The sequence below is a fragment of the Bolinopsis microptera genome, chromosome 13 (assembly GCF_026151205.1).
Source record: "Bolinopsis microptera isolate Bmic1 chromosome 13, MBARI_Bmic_1.0, whole genome shotgun sequence".
In the NCBI taxonomy this organism is placed as follows: Eukaryota; Metazoa; Ctenophora; class Tentaculata; order Lobata; family Bolinopsidae; genus Bolinopsis; species Bolinopsis microptera.
The window spans coordinates 13,777,798-13,795,672 of NC_087084.1; the positions used below are offsets into that span (position 1 = coordinate 13,777,798).

The 17,875-nt window shown below is 37.9% G+C and overlaps 2 protein-coding genes across 2 annotated transcripts; both read right to left on the reverse strand.

The window, feature by feature from the left end:
- Positions 1–597: 597 nt before the first annotated feature.
- LOC134824808 (peptidyl-prolyl cis-trans isomerase FKBP5-like) lies at positions 598–1,209 on the reverse strand. The gene has a single exon (XM_063836784.1). It carries the CDS (start codon positions 1,207–1,209, stop codon positions 598–600), a length of 612 nt encoding a protein of 203 aa, XP_063692854.1.
- An 11,509-nt stretch (positions 1,210–12,718) lies between these two features.
- LOC134824720 (carbohydrate sulfotransferase 1-like) lies at positions 12,719–14,058 on the reverse strand. The gene has a single exon (XM_063836698.1). It carries the CDS (start codon positions 14,024–14,026, stop codon positions 12,803–12,805), a length of 1,224 nt encoding a protein of 407 aa, XP_063692768.1. The 5' UTR covers positions 14,027–14,058; the 3' UTR covers positions 12,719–12,802.
- Between the last annotated feature and the right edge of the window lie 3,817 nt (positions 14,059–17,875).

Below are 17,875 nucleotides of genomic sequence, written 5' to 3' on the forward strand. Positions count from 1 at the left end.
CAGGTTAGTACACTTTATCAAGCTGATTAGCAAATAGTAAACATTTCCTATTTTAATGTAACTAGTTAAAGATTCCTACTATTCAGGGAATCTTTGAAGGGACAACTTTTTACCTTCCAGCAGTGACTAATCATATTCCCGAATCTTCAATTTTTATCACGTGCGAAAACAAATAATATGGCTTACCTGACGACCTGAATCCACATTCCACATCAATAGTTTTCCTTATGAGACCAGATCAAAATTCAATACAATTGTATCTTTATGTTGGTTATATTTATGAGGGCTAATACAAATCAAGATGCCTTTGACAAGAGTAAAACTTTCGATGTAGTAATTTGAAGAATTCATTATTATGAGTTCAGCAATTGCATAGTGTAATTTTAAAACAATTTAAACGCTTCTCAAAAAGTCAATGTGACATTATCATAGCTCCATAGAACGCTCAAAAAGTTTGAATGACCTTTGAAGAAAACAAAATTTAATAAATACAACTTATCTCAAGAAATATCTGAAACAAAAACGAAGCTCACTCAGTATCAAAACAACAAAATAACCACCCAACTCTAACTCCAACTAACGTACCATTTTCCACGATCACCTAAACATATTTCTAAGATTATTTGACATCATCTTATCATTTTGCTTCACTCTGCCCTCAACAACACCCAACAACTTGGTGGTTTCCACGTGATCAGGATCTAGATCGAATATCCTGCTGACATCTCGCTTACAATCCTCAAACTCGTTTATATGACAGTAAGCCCAAGCTCGCCGGTACAGAGTCTTTATAATGTGTTCCTGACATTTCGGGATTTGTACAGCTAACTCCGGGTTGTCGAAACAGTCTAGAACAAACTTACTATGGTAAATAACCCCGTCATAGGCATTCATCTTCATGAAACACAAGGAAATGTTCATGCGAATCAAACATATTTTCTCCTCGTGGTTGTCCTCAGGCACAGCCCTACAACCATCCGAAACCAACAACTTCAGCGCTAACCCGTACTTCTCAGCAGCAAGCAAGTAGTCCCTCCCTTTTAACAGGTTAGTACCCAGCACCTTCATCTCGGCAGCTACACTGTGTTTCTGTGTGATGTCCATCTCCCAGGTATCAACTGCTGGTGAGAAACTCTCCAGTTGTACTTGTATAATTATAAGCTGGTCTAGGTAGTTAGCTCGGAATTCAGAGCATTCACCGCATCTCATCTTCATGAGGCAGGAGTCTATGATGTGCCATGCAATCCCGCTGTTGTGTTGTAGCTTGTAGGAGTGGGGGGTGTCTAGCTGTATGCTTTGGAACAGATCACTGCAATAAATAACCCTGGTTATACACTTGAGAAGTCAGGTGATGCTTCATCTGTACAAAGGTACAATCATGACGTAATCATGACACAATCATGACGCAATAATGACGCAATCATGACGTAATCATGACACAATCATGATGCAATCATGACGTAATAATGACACAATCATGACGCAATAATGACGCAATCATGACGTAATCATGACGCAATCATGACGCAATCATGACACAATCATGACGCAATAATGACGCAATAATGACGCAATCATGACGTAATCATGACGCAATCATGACGCAATCATGACACAATCATGACGTAATCATGACACAATCATGACGCAATCATGACGCAATCATGACACAATCATGACACAATCATGACGCAATCATGACGTAATAATGACACAATCATGACGCAATAATGACGCAATCATGACGTAATCATGACACAATCATGATGCAATCATGACGTAATAATGACACAATCATGACGCAATAATGACGCAATCATGACGTAATCATGACGCAATCATGACGCAATCATGACACAATCATGACGCAATAATGACGCAATCATGACGTAATCATGACGTAATCATACGAATTATTTGAGCCTATAGATTTGATAACATTCTTGTATATGTGAAGTAATTCTAGTATAATATATACAATGTAAAGTAATAGTTGATCTCCTTACCTATTTCGTTGCAGGAGTGTAAATTTTACATCGCTGAACACGTTAGGTAGACTCAATTTCTCTCCTTCAGTAAATACCTTAGACTTCGTTATTAACATCACACTATTTGAAAAACAAGGCATTAGATTAATTATTTAAAGAATAGAACTCTTATTAGCTTACTTCAGGTTGAGAATAACGACATTTTGTGCAACAAATCACCAGAAACGTTTTCATTTTCGGAAGTATTATTTGTTGGATTTCATGATGGCAGTGGGTTCCCAAATCACTGAAATCAGTGCCAACAATGCCACAAACAGAAATACAGTAGAAATACAACTGCAATTTAAAGTTGTTAGCAGAGAATATATAAAAGCCAAATTATATGACTGAAAAAGAAAAAATTGGCAAATCCAAAGGGTTAAAACACCTACAGAGTTAATAAAGATGACGTGTTTGCGTGTAACCAAAAAGTGTGTAAATGCAAACATAGGCCTCACTTTATGCAAAATGTTACAGCTTGGCTGACAGCTTATCTTCAATAGTCTTAGCAGTATTAATCACTTGTTCCCGTAATGTTGTATTAATTCGTAAACTGAATATCTGTTTTTTATGTAAGTAATCACATTTAACACACTTTTAATTTGCTGAAAATCAGTTTCAGGAGACAATCGTCAATCATTACATGTTGAAATTACTCGCAGATAAAATGAACTTCAATAAGATTAACTGAATCAAAGGAACATGACAGTGAAAAATGGCCTCGTACAATTTCAGAGTGTAGGAGCAATGGAGGATGTGATAAAACGTTCGGGGAACACATTTGGCACAAACGAGGCTTTCATCCTAACTCAATTATCCATAGCTGCAGTACCCACTGCAGCTATCATCTTCTTGGACATAATAACAAATCAAATACCACAGGTAAGCTACATTACACTGATCACTTACTTGAGCACTGCTATTATTTTTAGTAATAATAATTATCATACATACATTCCTTTCTGATAATTTTGAGATGAACACTGTAATTTTAAAATAATCATTATCATACCGAGGTCACTAACAAGCGTACACTTTTTAAACAAGGTCTGCATTAAAGATGAAGATGGAAATTGTAATTTGTATCCTGGAGTATCCTTAGATGTATGTGTTAACGACTCATCCACATGGGACTACATTTACCCCCAGGCATCTATTGTCTCCAATTTTGATCTATTATGCTATCCATCGTGAGTGCCTTTTGCCTAATACTATACATACAATGAATCTGATTTTATTGACACACCGAAAAAATCAACCTGTTAAAGCCAAAGCAAAACGACAATAAAAAACCAAGCCCAAAACCAATATATTATATCCTCTTTATAACGACAGGTGGTGGCTGACACTCCCAGCGTTTGTGTTCTACTTGGGTATGATTCTTGGTTGTGTTTTTGCTGGTCTCATGTCAGATTATATTGGCAGGTAATATCGTTAGATTAAAAGAAATATCATGACAAGCATAAATTCTTTAACAGTTGATTTTATACATTTGTCTTTAGCGGATTAGGAATTAATTTGTTGAATGACTTTATTTAAGTTCACTTCACAGTTTCTGATATTCAGTAACATTTCTAAAGCTTGAGGTGTTATAACGATGATCAACTCCATAGCAACTAAAACATATTTCCTGTGGTATTAATCTTTAACTGTGTATAGATAACAGTAAAGATGTTTATCTATCATGCATATATATTACAGGAAACCAGTATTGATGATACTTCTTTTCCTAGAGGATGTTTTTTTAGGACTCCTCATAATTGCTGAGTCTTACCAAGTTTGGCTTGTTTTCAGGTGAGCTCTCATTATAAACTTGACATTTTGGAAAAATAAATAAATCACTCAGCATTTTGTTGTTTTCAAACCTAGGTTAAACATTTTCATAATAATCCATATTTTAATGGTAAGGCAGATAAAAGTTCAATAATTAGTTAATATTTCAGATTCTTTACAGGTCTTTTCATTGGATACTTTGTTGTTTCGAAGGTTTTGATAATAGAAGGATTAAAAGTTCGGTACAGACACTCATTCTTGGCTGCAATATGGTGTTGCTTTGCAGTAGGTAAGTGCTACATAATCGACTTACAATCTGATAACGTAATGTCTTTGTGTCAGATACTTTCGTTTTACTTAAAATTGCACAGAAATCAGATATTATATGCATAATATATTTACCTATTATTATTAGGTTTTCTGTTCCTGTCATTGTTGGCTTATGTATTCACAAAATATATCGATATGATAGCATGCATAGTTCTTCTGGTGGCGTTCCTTTGGGGAATTTATCTTTTCGGTATCGAAGAATCCCTGAGATGGTTATTAGTAAAACGAAAGGTAAGAATTCTTTACTCTGGAATTATGCTCATACACTACGGGCTATTGATTGATACCTCATATTATGACATATCACACTTATTCAAATGAGGATCAGAGTGAAGAGTCTTGAATTTTTGAATAGCTAATAGCTATAATACTATGCAACCATTGCCTTAAATTAGGGACCTTAATTGCATCTTTGATACCATTCCAGGAAGAACAGGCATCATATCTTTTAGGAAAAATATCATACAGAAATAAAGTCGATTTACCAAGCTACAATGAAATAAGGAAACCTCAGGATGATGATTTCAACATTTTGGACATGTTCAGATTAAATGAATCACGTATGTAATCGGATATTCTCGAAATAGCTGAGTTGATACAAATCACAGTTTTTGATATATTATCATCATTACAATTAATACAAATACCTGCTACATGATTGAATTTGTAGTGATTATCGAGGACATTCAGATACAGCATACAAAACTTAGTTAGTCTTCCATCAACATTTCTGTGACACTCAAGGTCTCTGTAGCCAATGTCTTGTCATTTTGACTTGCTTATCAACTACTACAGTATAGCTAACCAACTAATCTTGCAGGATATTTGATGACCGTATTAATTGTCTTAAGTATAGTGAGTTTCTATCTTCTGGTGACTTACACTATAGATGTGGGCATAACCATCTTCAATGTAACAAGGTTGGTATTCTACAAGTTCAACAATAATAATATGATATCTTTACAGCTCAGTACAACAAATGACTATGTAACACTCATTATATTATAATATATGCATTATACAGTGAATAAAGTCCATTTTCTGGTCTATCAATAACAACTGTTCCAGTGTTCCTGTTAATTTGTTGATCGTTGGAGTAGCACATCTAATAGGTGTACTGCTTGCAGCAGTCAGCTGCTACTACTGGGGAAGAAGGGCCACAGTCAGCAGCCTGCATATCATAATCTTGGGATTACTAATACTTATGTGCGGTGAGTTTAATCATGGCTAACAATGTATCCGAGGCAGTAAATTGGTATAGATAAACCATATTGAGCAAAAAATGCTTTAGTCAAAGGTATTTCTAATTCATATGCTCTTTGTTCCATTACAAATTTCAGCCCTCACAAAGTATGTACTGATTACAATGATATGTGCGATCGGAGTAAGATGCTTATCAGCTGGTTTGGTATACTTTTATTCACTGTACTCATTGGAGGTATTTGCAACCCCTCTACGAGCAAAAGCCATGGGAATGATAACATCAGGTATTAAAGTAATAATTTACTCGCAGCTGTTACTGCGAATGTTTATGGCTAACAATATTAAAATAGGTTCCTGAAGAGATTTGTCCATCTAAGGTATCATATTATAACGATACCCTCATGTCTGCATGGTATCTAGGGCTGTGCATTCTGTGAATAAGAGTAGCCTTTGACTGCATTAATATGGCAACTGATTTCATTTTAGGATCAGCTGTGGGTGGACTATTAGCATCATTCTTAGACTTCTTTGAAATGGATCAAGATGTCAACATACCTATCCAGATTGTAACTATAGTAGCTGTTTTTGTTGTGACAATTGCAACATTTTCCTTGAGGGAGACAAAAGGAGCATCTTTGCCAGAGCGCATTGAAACAATGCCTCAGGTAACGACTTTGTTTAAGCTAATCTTCTGAGATCGATAAACTTTTAGCTGAAATCTCTAATTTTTACAGTGCAGTGATAGGAACTCTGCATTTTTGATGAAAAATTGATCAGAAGTGGTTGGGTAATGATTGGTTTAACTTTTATAATGTGTATTTTGATTTACTGACCTCAAGTTACTTCCAGGTTTTACCAAACTTGCTTTCAGATATTGCCATATGAACAGTGGTGTCAATGTACAGCAGATAACCCAGAAAATCACCCACTGCTTACCTCTCCTCAGTTTACACACATTCATATTAATAACGCACTCACCTCAGGTAAGAAAATTAAATTTGCTAATTGTGCCTGGATAGCTTTAACGATTAACCCAGCAGAATAATACCGGGCGCAATCTTTGTCGTTTGAATGTGGGACAATTTGGAAAAACTTAATTATGGTACTAGCAAAACTGTGTGTTTTGCTCTAAAAACACACTTTTTTAGAGATTTTACCAGCGTATCCTCTAAAATCATCTAAATTGTTCAATTTAAAGTAGGGTCGCCAAAAGGGGAGGGGGCACTAACAGGGGGGCTCTTTTTTAGTGGGGCGCCAACAGGCAATGGTACGCCGCTGAATAGGGGAACCGTGATCGGGGGTTAAATAAGTGATAACGCCCTGCCAAAAGATCCTCGATCTCATTAGGACCACCTTCAGTGGCGTAACTTTGCCTGTTGGCGCCACCCCGCTCAGTGACAAAAAGCGCCCCCCCCCCTAAAATTTTTTGTGTCCCTAAAAAAAAATTGAAAAAAAAAAAAAAAAAAAAGGTCAGGTACTTTTTTTCTCGCCCCCCTGAAGCAAAAAAGGGTACCCCAAATATTTTTTTCGCGTCGACCGAACGCTAAATTGGACAGGGAAATACACAAACAAGGCGTTTTTTCAGTGAAAGGGCCTAAAATTCAGGAAAATTGCGCCCCCCCCCCTTATACGGCGCCCCCCCCGCACAGCAGGGTCTGTGGGGCCCTAAGTTACGCCACTGCACCTTCAAGCATGAATTAGATTGTGCTGTAATCTAATCTTATTTTATACTTTGAAAGGGGGAGGGGGGGGGGGCTGGGCCTTTTTTTGGGCGGGACGCCAACATGCAACGTTACATCAATGGGTAAAAGAAGTTATTTATAGTGTGTTGTATTATATTATATACGTTTTCGACAGAGGAATCCCCATTTAGAAATACACTTACCCCAATAAACAAAGACAAAAATACCCTTTATAAAAATTGCAGATGGCCGGACTCACCGCTATACAGAAACACAAAGCTGGATGGGACAAAACTGGCTTACAGAATCACCGACAACTACTACTGAAAGTTCGTCGGGCCGCAGGAGATCAATATAATAAAAAAGAAAGGATGAAATCAGAAATGTTATCAAATTTTTTTTCAAACAGTATATATATACATTCAATTAAATCAAGTGATGCAATTGGCAGAGCACAATCAAATTTTAAGTGTTGCAATTGGCAGAGCACAATTCATTGCTACCAATAATTTTTTCAAAAACATTTTAACAAAACACATGATCTACTCCATTATAGGGGCAGGGATGAGGTTGTATCAAATAGGTTGCTAAGATAGTACTCACATTGACAGTCTTCATCTAAAAACAACTGAAGAAATTTGATAAGTGTCGAATTTGTAGCCAAAACTAACCGTTTTGCTGACTTTTGTTTTCTCAAATAAAAAGCAGGAAGATCTAGTACCAAGAACTGGAATTCAACAATTTGTCAACAGATTAGCAGATCTCATAGCAAGAAAGAGGAAGGAGATGTACTGTGATGTAGTAAGGCATGAATGAAGATAAAATTTGCTATGCTAAGCACAACTGTTATCGCTCTTCGTGGGTACAGAAGCAAGAAGATTGACATCAAACATGAAACCCCTCTATCAGAAGTCTCGTACAACCTCATCCCTACCCCGATAATGGAGTATATGATGTGTTTTGGAAATTTGTGTGTATGTATTTGATTATTTATAGTTCAATTGATAGCAATGCACCATTTCCGTTACCTATGTATTCTGCCGTTCCCTGAGAAAAGGCAGTAAGTCACATCGATGCCATTTTGAGAAAATGGGACAAACGTGTTTGTCGTTTTTGAGGTAATTTTACTCGCATAAAAAGGGGTTAATTTTGACATTTATGCGTAAATAAATTATTGTCATAATATGTCCTCAACATGCTTAAAAGCATAAATTCACCATCTCTGATCTATAAAAACCATTTTTCTCCAAAATACTTACTGCCTTTTATCAGAATTGATTTCAACCGATTCCTCTCTAGAAAGGCAGTAAGTCCATTTTTCCTCAGATAAATGATAAAGTCAACACAAAAATACAACAACAATTCTTTATTTTGGATCATATCTTTGCAATATAATTATGTGGGCCTCCTGTGCATTGCGAGTGTGTAAATGTAATATTGACGAAAAATGGATAATTTCTCGCTAATTTCTCTTGTCATACGTTGTATGACCCGCCTGTATCGTCGAAGACGATATACACTATAGTGAAGCGACAGTGGGGGTCACCACGTGATACAAAATTTCTCCAGGTAAAATCGCAAAAAAGACCGATTTTTGAGCCAAAAAGCCATGTTTTTTAACTTGGCATATCAGAAAATATGCATGAAGATAGCTAAAACACAGCCGGCCGCACATGATGGCATTAAATGTTTGACGGATGTTACTCGTCTAAATTACTTCAAAGTAGCGCGCGCCGCTTTCTTCTCGAAGATGGCAAGTGCTACGAAGTAGCGCGCGCCGGGCCAGATCATTAACAATGGTCAAATTAAACTAGTAAGCAGTATTTTTTTAAAATATTAAGAGACCGAGCGTGTATCAGTTCGACTCGGCGCGCGTCTTGGTACGGTAGGTTATAAACCTATTGGTGATTGGAGGAATTCGCAGCTTCGACGCGCCGCGCAAACTAGCATTGCAGAGCAACGATCTGGAAGGGTTGACATCGTCAATCAATAAATTTACCTCAGCACGCAGGCTATTATGTTTATAAACATAGAGATTAGGCGGAATGACATGTTGAGCGTGGCCCAGTAATGATCAATATAATAAACCTACAACTAATAAATCAGAGGAGGCGCCAAAAAATTTGTAGAATCGGAATTGGAGGCGTTAAAAATATTTTATCTTTTTTAAAGGCAACGCCAAATCACAAATAGTATTAGTAGAATTTGACCAAAACCCATAATCATGGGTAGAGTGAACCGCTGCCAGTGTCTCTCTTTTCCAAACAAAAGAAAATGATATTAATTTGAGGAACCGTCCGCAAATGCAAATTGATACCGAGAATGAAATCGGTCGCTCGCTTTTCCCATTCAATAAGCTTTATTACAATACGTAAGCCGTGAATGAATGGAAAAAGCGAGCGACCGATTTCATTTTCGGTATCAATTTGCATTTGCGGACGGTTCCTCAAATTAATATCATTTTCTTTTGTTTGGAAAAGAGAGACACTGGCAGCGGTTCACTCTACCCATGATTATGGGTTTTGGTCAAATATCACCTCTTTTTGATTATAATGTCAGGATAATTTACACAGTCGAAACTTAATTAGGAGGTAATTTCAACGATTTCGAAATTTTACCTTTGAAAACGTTTCCTTGTGTTTAGGTAGGCATATCTGTCAATAACAGACTGAATATAGCACTTTTTACTCATTCAAGTTGGCATTAAATTCATATATAATGCCATTTTAATATCGTGGGAAAGCAGAATTTATTCGAAATCACGAATGAGCAAAATTCTCACCTTTCGCACGTGCAAACTTTGAGCGGACGTTGCGTGCGCATAAAATATTGAATCACCATAAATTTTTGCATAGTGTTATTTAATATATAGTTTGATAAGCATGAAAAGTTTCAGAAGATTTCAAAAAGAACTTGGATCACAACGGGACTCCAAAGTTGGTAAAAATCGTGAAAATAACAATTTTTAGTGATTTTAGCTATTTTAAATGAATTTGGGCGTGTCCCCACGTGTGCAACTTTTCGATTTTCAACTTTAAAACTAGCCTATAACACAATTTAGACCTTTAGAAAGCAAAATTGAGCTCCACAACCCAAGGGATGGCCCAACACCAGAGAATACTAATTCACAACTTTTGTGTTTTTATAAAATTATTCTTCAAAAAAGCACAAACTTCAATAGCGAATATCTTTATGAAGGAGCAAGGTAGGAAAACTTTCCGGTAGATTTTCAGAATGCTTGAACAATTATCTAAGGTGAAAATGTCCTCAGATTTTGAATAAAATTACTCCTTAATGCTTTAAAATCGATTTGAAAAGTTGTTATTTTGTCAAAAATCAAGTTTTAAAAACACTTAAATTGATGACGTCATCAAGTGATGATGATGACGATAAATTATTTTTCGATATAATGTAAACTAAAGTATAAACAATTATCTTTAAAACCTGTGGTTCGAAATGACTGTATCTTTTATACTTTTGAATCTACGGACACTTAAATGTAGGCTACAATTTACTGCAAAAGCGTCTATACATATATATATATACTAGTGTAACCCGGCCTACGGCCGGGATTTCACTGCCGCAGTTAAAAAGGGTAGGAGTAATTACCCGCTGAGTCAAAACCCGGATTAGGCGAGCAATTCTATTCGGAGTGCCCTCACGTATCCAATAGTATGCTTAAAAGATAGTAATTCTTAATCAATAATCAATAGAAATTAACCCTTAACACCATGCACCACACCAGCCTATCATATTTGTGAACATGCATTACATTGTCGTATGAAAGTATGAACTCTCTCTACAGTCCAAACAGACCGTTTGAGCACTCCCTCCCCTAATAAGTTTATAGTATTATATGACCATGTAATATATACGCCATGTAATATATACGCTACATATGCAGAGAGAGAGAGAGAGAGAGCTAGCCCCGTAACTCTTGCCGTTCTTCTCAAGCCATTTTATGTAACATATTTTGTGGTACAAAACCATCAATTAAACCACTTACCACCGGCCGATTTTTATAAAATTTGCTTATTGGCTTCGTCAGAGTTTTGTCGGCACTATACCGAAAAAACCAGTCCCGTAACTATTACCGTTTTTTTTGTATAACCGTTCGGAAATTACACACAGACACACACACAGACACACACACAGACACACACACATTCTGGTGTTATTAAGTTGATATATATATAGCTTCACGACAATCTGTTGTAAAACAGGGGTTTCAGAAAACCCACTTCCCGATACTCCTGCAACATGAATTTTTTTTTACAGTCGATTTGGACAAGGTCTAGACGCTCTGCAAAGTTACAGATCTCTAACTCAGTTTTAACATGGTTTTTAAGGCACCTGAATATGGCGATTTTGGGTTTTTTACCTAATTTCGTATAACATGCTGGCGCGTATTTTGCGCAAATTTCTTAAAAACCTCCACATAACTATTTCTTATTCCTGTCATCTTTAACATTGAATTAGAATGTTTTGAACTTAAATATACCTGCTGAACTACTTTCGATGAGTCTTAATGCCTGGAAAACAATAAAGGGGATATAATAGTATAGGGGGTACATAGTGTTGTGAATATAAGGGCAACGGTTATGCTTGCCAGCATTGTGATAAAACAAATATATATTAAAATATTCGCTATGTTTTTGAACATGATAGCCTGAGGTCCCCAGGTAAGGGCGGATCTAATTAGACCCAGGCTGCAAAACATAGCTAGCACAATGTTTCTGTACCACACCCTATTACTATTTTAGCAAAAGTTGCAAAATTCGCGGTGTGCACCTTTAAAAGTTGAAAGTATTATTATATCATTATCACTTGTTAATATTTTCACGGAAATCACATTCAATTTAATACTTACCAATTACCATGCGTGTCTATCCGGCCCGTAAGCGTGGTACTTGGAGGACTTCGCCGCTTCGACGCGCCGCGCAAACTAGCATTTTTGCTTCGCATCGTCGATCGTTGCTCTGCTTCGCAGAAAAACGATTTTGATGGGTTGACATCGTCAATCAAGCGTGGTACTCTTTTCGAGTTAATTCTTGCATAAATCAGCAATCAGTGGAGCATCAGCATTCAGCAAGCAATAAATTAGCAAACTCGGAGTCGGTAATGATCACCATTTTAGGATGTCTTATAATTTTCTTCGTGGAGTTTTGAATATTTTATTGGATTTGGTGTACACCACTTGTTTGGGGCCATTTAGTTCTACTTTAAGTAGTCCTAAGTAGTACTTAGGACGTCTTACCTGGGGACCCCAGGCTATTATGTTCATAAACATGTATAATAAAGATTCGGCGGAATGACAGGCTGAGCGCCGCCCAGTAAACAGTAAAGGACGTCCGCCAAAATCGCAAATTTTCAGACCACCCCCGGCCCTCCCTCTGTCCGGGTGTGTCCGAATTTTCAAAACCACCACCCCCCCCCCCCCCCTTCCCCGGACGTCCGGATTTCCAGTTACTTTTAAAAGTACAAATAAAACCAACTCAAATTCACTGAATAATTAGTGTCAAAGAGTTGTATTTGTAATTAATTGGAATTTTTCGTTTTCAGAAAACCCCCCTCCCCCTGTCCGGATTTGTCCGAAATTCCAGAACCACCCCCCCCTACCTATTTGCCGGACGTCCTAAGTAGATGGCCCCTTATTATTTGAATGAAAACATTGATCGCTTCTCTTGTTTGTTGTTTAAAAGTTGTATAAGAAAACGCTTCTTAACAGTGATAGTAATACTTCAGTACCCTAATTGCTAATGTTATTGTTATCAGTAATCATTACATTTACATATTGTTGTCGCTGCAAGTGTATTCTAACTGAAGATAATCCATCAGCTGTCTACAGTTCTTCTCAATAGCACATATGAACTCGCGTGGTAGTTCCTCCTTCCACCGCACAGCAGTCAGCGCAGAGTTCCGCTCCAGACCCATCTTGTCGTCCTTAGCAGAGATGCTGTGAGCGTGGGTGTGCTGTGCGAACCAATCCAGAACACGTTGGGGTGCCTCGTGACCTATCATTTTGTACACGTGACGTATGTTGGTTTCAGGGTCAGTGCAGACGTCTTCGTACGTGACCCTGGTGTACTTGTTGGGGAGACTGTCTCCGAACACAGAGTCATTATAATACCTCCAGCAGAGCGAGTTTGCTATATTACCCACTATTTCCTCTGTTAGCCCATCACGGGGGATCTTCTTACCGTTATAATTCACCACGTCGTATGATAATCGAGAGTTTATTGTCCCTCTCGGGTCTCTGAAACTGTGCACTACAAACACGTTGGGTTTGTCTAAAATACCGAAATCTTGGATAGATTCTATCCCTCTTAACCTAATAAACTTGGCAACTGTTATACCGTACTTTAAACACTCCGCAGTGCGATTTGTGTTCTTCAGACAGTTCCTGTAATCCGGAGTTTCCTCCGTGAACTCCCCACAGCCACTTTGTCTGCTCCTTCGCAAAAAACCCCAATGTAGCGGATTACAGCTCAACAACCTTTCTAGAAACCTCTTCTGAGCACGTGGTCCGACCACACCTAACAGTGGTTCAAACAAGTAGAAAACATCATCGTTCTGATTGAACATTTCACCCAGCAGAGAAGACCCTGATCTGTAGTCACTAACTAGCAACACTACTGTTCGATTCTCTTCTGATCCCATTTCCAGTAAATTTTGCAATTTTTGTGAAGTTTCCAGTACATTTTCCAATTGTTGTGAAGTTTCCAGTACATTTTCGAATTGTTGTAAAGTTCGGTCTAAGTTTTTAGGTGAAGGATTGGCTGATGGTTCTGCAGCAACATAAGGCCATGTGAAACTGTTTGTAATTGCAGTGTTATCTCTTGAAATCTGAGCATTGAGAGTAACTGTGAAATAATCGTCTGGCATTTCTCGTAGTCGTATCATCCCGTTATTCTGGAAGGATGCCAAGACTAAGTAGATGTTAAGTAAAGCTATCAGAGTGAGCAGTATTGTGGTGGTTGGACTAGGACTCATATTTTCTCTCCAAGTCATCGCTGATCAACCTGGATCCAGTACTTTCTGTAAATATTATGTATCGAAAATCTATCAATTAAATTACCAAGAAATCATTTTTAAATATGAAACTATCGATGCTCAGCTACTACTAAAAGTTGTGCCTAAAAAAGAAGAGTGGTACAGTAAAAACGTGGTAGTCAAGACTCTTAACAAAATAGATTTATTAAATACTTTTCAAACTTTACAGAGTACAGCAATTATAACGTAAAAAATAAACTCGAATGAATTATTGCGCCGTCTGTAAAATCTGACGGGAGACCAAACTAGGGTTGCCAACCGATATTATCACTCTACACTCGACTGTCACGTGACTTTTTTAACACGTTGTCTAGGTCGCCCTGAATGATTATTCGAAACCCTAGCCCTCTAATCTGATTCCAATCCTAAATGGAATTGGGACGTGTATAATTTATACTACTTGATTTGATTTGAAACTTTTACAAAATAGCAAATATACAAATGTACAGCAAATCGAACAAACATATAAAATGGGCCGAAATGTATAAATGCTATAAAGCGTGGGTCAGTGAAACAAGTACAGAGGACAACTTTTAAAACACGAGGTTTATGGCCGCCCAAAGTCTCAATAACGTCACCTCCACCTAGTAATAAAATTATGAAATATGAAGTGTGAAACAAATTATGAAATATGAAGTGTGAAACAATCAAGAAATAGAGTATATAAATTATAAAATTGTCTCTCAAATACAGATAACGTCCGAAAACTATTAAGATACACAATACTCATTCAAATACTGATCAGTGTCCGAGAGACATGAATTGCTTCATGGTGGTTTCTTATCACGGATACAGACTTTCCCGTACCGGATGTAGTGGTCGAGATGAGTCTGTTCAGCCCTCTTCTTCTTCAGGTCAGTAACCAGATGTTTCCTCGTTGCTCGTTCTTCGCTAGATCTATCTGGACAGATCCATACATTTTTGTGGGTCTCAACTAGCCTCAGTCTCCCTGTTTTCATTGGAATCTGTTGAACCGCTGTTGAACTTGGGACAGTGATCTTGACCGGTCGGATAGTTGTACTACCTGGCCTCTTCCTGCCGACTCTAGTAGCTTCGAAGTGAGGTTTCTCCCCAATCTCCTCCAAAACTGCGGTTACTAGCGCTGGAAGCTGTTCTCCCTCTTCTTCTTTCAACCCAAACACAATCAGGTTCTTGCTCCTGTCCTCCTCTGCAGCCACACTCTTCATCACCTTCTTCAGGATGTTACTGTTGCAGACCGTACCACTTGCACTGTTCTGTTGTACAGCTGCACTGTAGCTCTTAATCCCTGACTCCACCGTTGTTTTCACTGTCTCCTTAACCGACGTCTTAAACAACTGTAGTTCTTTGTCCTTCTGCACAAGCAGCTGGCCCTGCAGCCTGATCACCTTATCCTTGTCTTCTAACGCTTCCGTCTTCAAGAAATAGATGATCTCCTCCATTTTACCCATCTGGCATTCATGCCGTTGAACGAGGTCTATTGCTTCCACAAGCCGAAGTGCCAGATGCTTTTTATAGACAGTTGGAGCCATAAATATTTCTCTGTCCATTATATCTCCACAAATATCTCTGTCGTCGATTTTCAGTTCTTTTCCCAGCGCAATGAACCACTTAGTAACACTGTCCTTCAATTTTGTCTGTTCATCATACTCGTATAGATAAATAAAACTAAGGTACTATAGATAAATAGATAAATAAAACTAAGGTACTATATGACATTTGAAATTGGCGTTATATTTAAACATTATTCCTCAGTCAGAACGTTGAATGAATATCAATAAGGGGTGTCGAATATTAAGCCTGGCAAGCGATAGAAGGTGGATCGAGTTGATATCGTGTCATGAAGTTCATCAAATTAGGCGACTGTAATACATGGTTCATGATATCAAACAGTTCAATTGCTACGACAAAATTTACCGGACAAATGTAATCTCGCCAGGTGAGCATTTTAACCCTTTGAGATTTGTCGTGTGGGGTGATTCGGAATCCGAAAATACATCGATGCGAGTTGGTATAGAGTGTAAACTGATTTAGCACACTCGGAACAATGGCCGGAATAAATAAGTCCTGATAGGCGTCGGCCAGACACAGCTTGTGTTGTAAAGAAGATCTGGGACACGAGCTCACAAAATACATTGTGTTGTAAAGAAGATCTGGGACACGAGCTCACAAAATACAATGTGTTGTAAAGAAGATCTGGGACACGAGCAGACGAAATACAATGTGTTGTAAAGAAGATCTGGGACACGAGCAGACGAAATACAATGTGTTGTAAAGAAGATCTGGGACACGAGCTCACAAAATACATTGTGTTGTAAAGAAGATCTGGGACACGAGCAGACAAAATACAATGTGTTGTAAAGAAGATCTGGGACACGAGCTCACAAAATACAATGTGCTGTAAAGAAAATCTGGGAAACGAGCTCACAAAATACAATGTGTTGTAGAGAAGATCTGGGACACGAGCAGACAAAATACAATGTGTTGTAAAGAAGATCTGGGACACGAGCTCACAAAATACAATGTGTTGTAAAGAAAATCTGGGAAACGAGCTCACAAAATACAATGTGTTGTAGAGAAGATCTGGGACACGAGCAGACAAAATACAATGTGTTGTAAAGAAGATCTGGGACACGAGCTCACAAAATACAATGTGTTGTAAAGAAGATCTGGGACACGAGCTCACAAAATACAATGTGTTGTAAAGAAGATCTGGGACACGAGCTCACAAAATACATTGTGTTGTAAAGAAGATCTGGGACACGAGCTCACAAAATACAATGTGTTGTAAAGAAGATCTGGGACACGAGCAGACAACACTGACATGCAAGCGACATAAATGACGTCCTCGTGAAGTACTAAGTATGATCTACACTCACATTACTGAAGGAGCAGTGTTCAACTCCGTTTTACATTTCTCTCAACTCCGTCAGTAAATTTGACACGATGGTTATATATTAGGCCGGCTTGAAGATTTTTGAAAGTTTGGCTAAAATGTTTTTAATTCAACTCGCTTATACTGGAGATAGGAAGTATAAGACCGGACGGGTAAGGCATCTTATCGGGGCGGGGCGGGGCGGCGGGCTGAGAGGGTGCATGCGAAGCTGTGCAAAGGTCGGCCACACAAGGATTATTATGCAAATGTTCAACTTGCTGTTTATTCTTTTTGGGAAATTGGGCATTATTTTTGGCCACGATACGGTATTTTTACAGCTAAAGGTACTATGCATGACATTTTAAATTGGCGTTTTATTTAAAGTTAAACATTATTCCTCAGTCAGAACGTTGACATGAATAAATATCAATAAAGCAATAAGGGGCGTCGAGTTAAGCCTGGCAAACGGTGGATCGTTGATATCGTGTCACGAAGTTCATCAAAGTATACGACTATAATACATGGCTCATATCAAACAGTGCAATTGCTACGACAAAATTTACCGGACATTAAATGTAAGTGAGTAACCGACAAGACAAGTTCTGAAACTGGTGCTCCAAGTAATGCAGTGTTACTCGGAATTAAATTACTGCAATTAAACCGATATGTAGATCTGATTATTCTAACCCGGAGGTGTTTATAATACAGGCATAATACAGCTACTATATAATACGGTTACTATACGATCACTAACGTTCATATATTTCATTACTATTAAATTCATTTGAAAGATGAGGTTTGCCGTTAAGTTCGTGGAAGAGGATGCGCTAAATTATTCTGAGAGCCCGCTTTGGAATAATTGTTTTCTATTGGTGAGTACCACCCGGGTTAATAAGCTTCTTGGCTCTGAGGAAATGGGAAAACCTTTGAGGAAATGGGAAAACCTCCGAGGA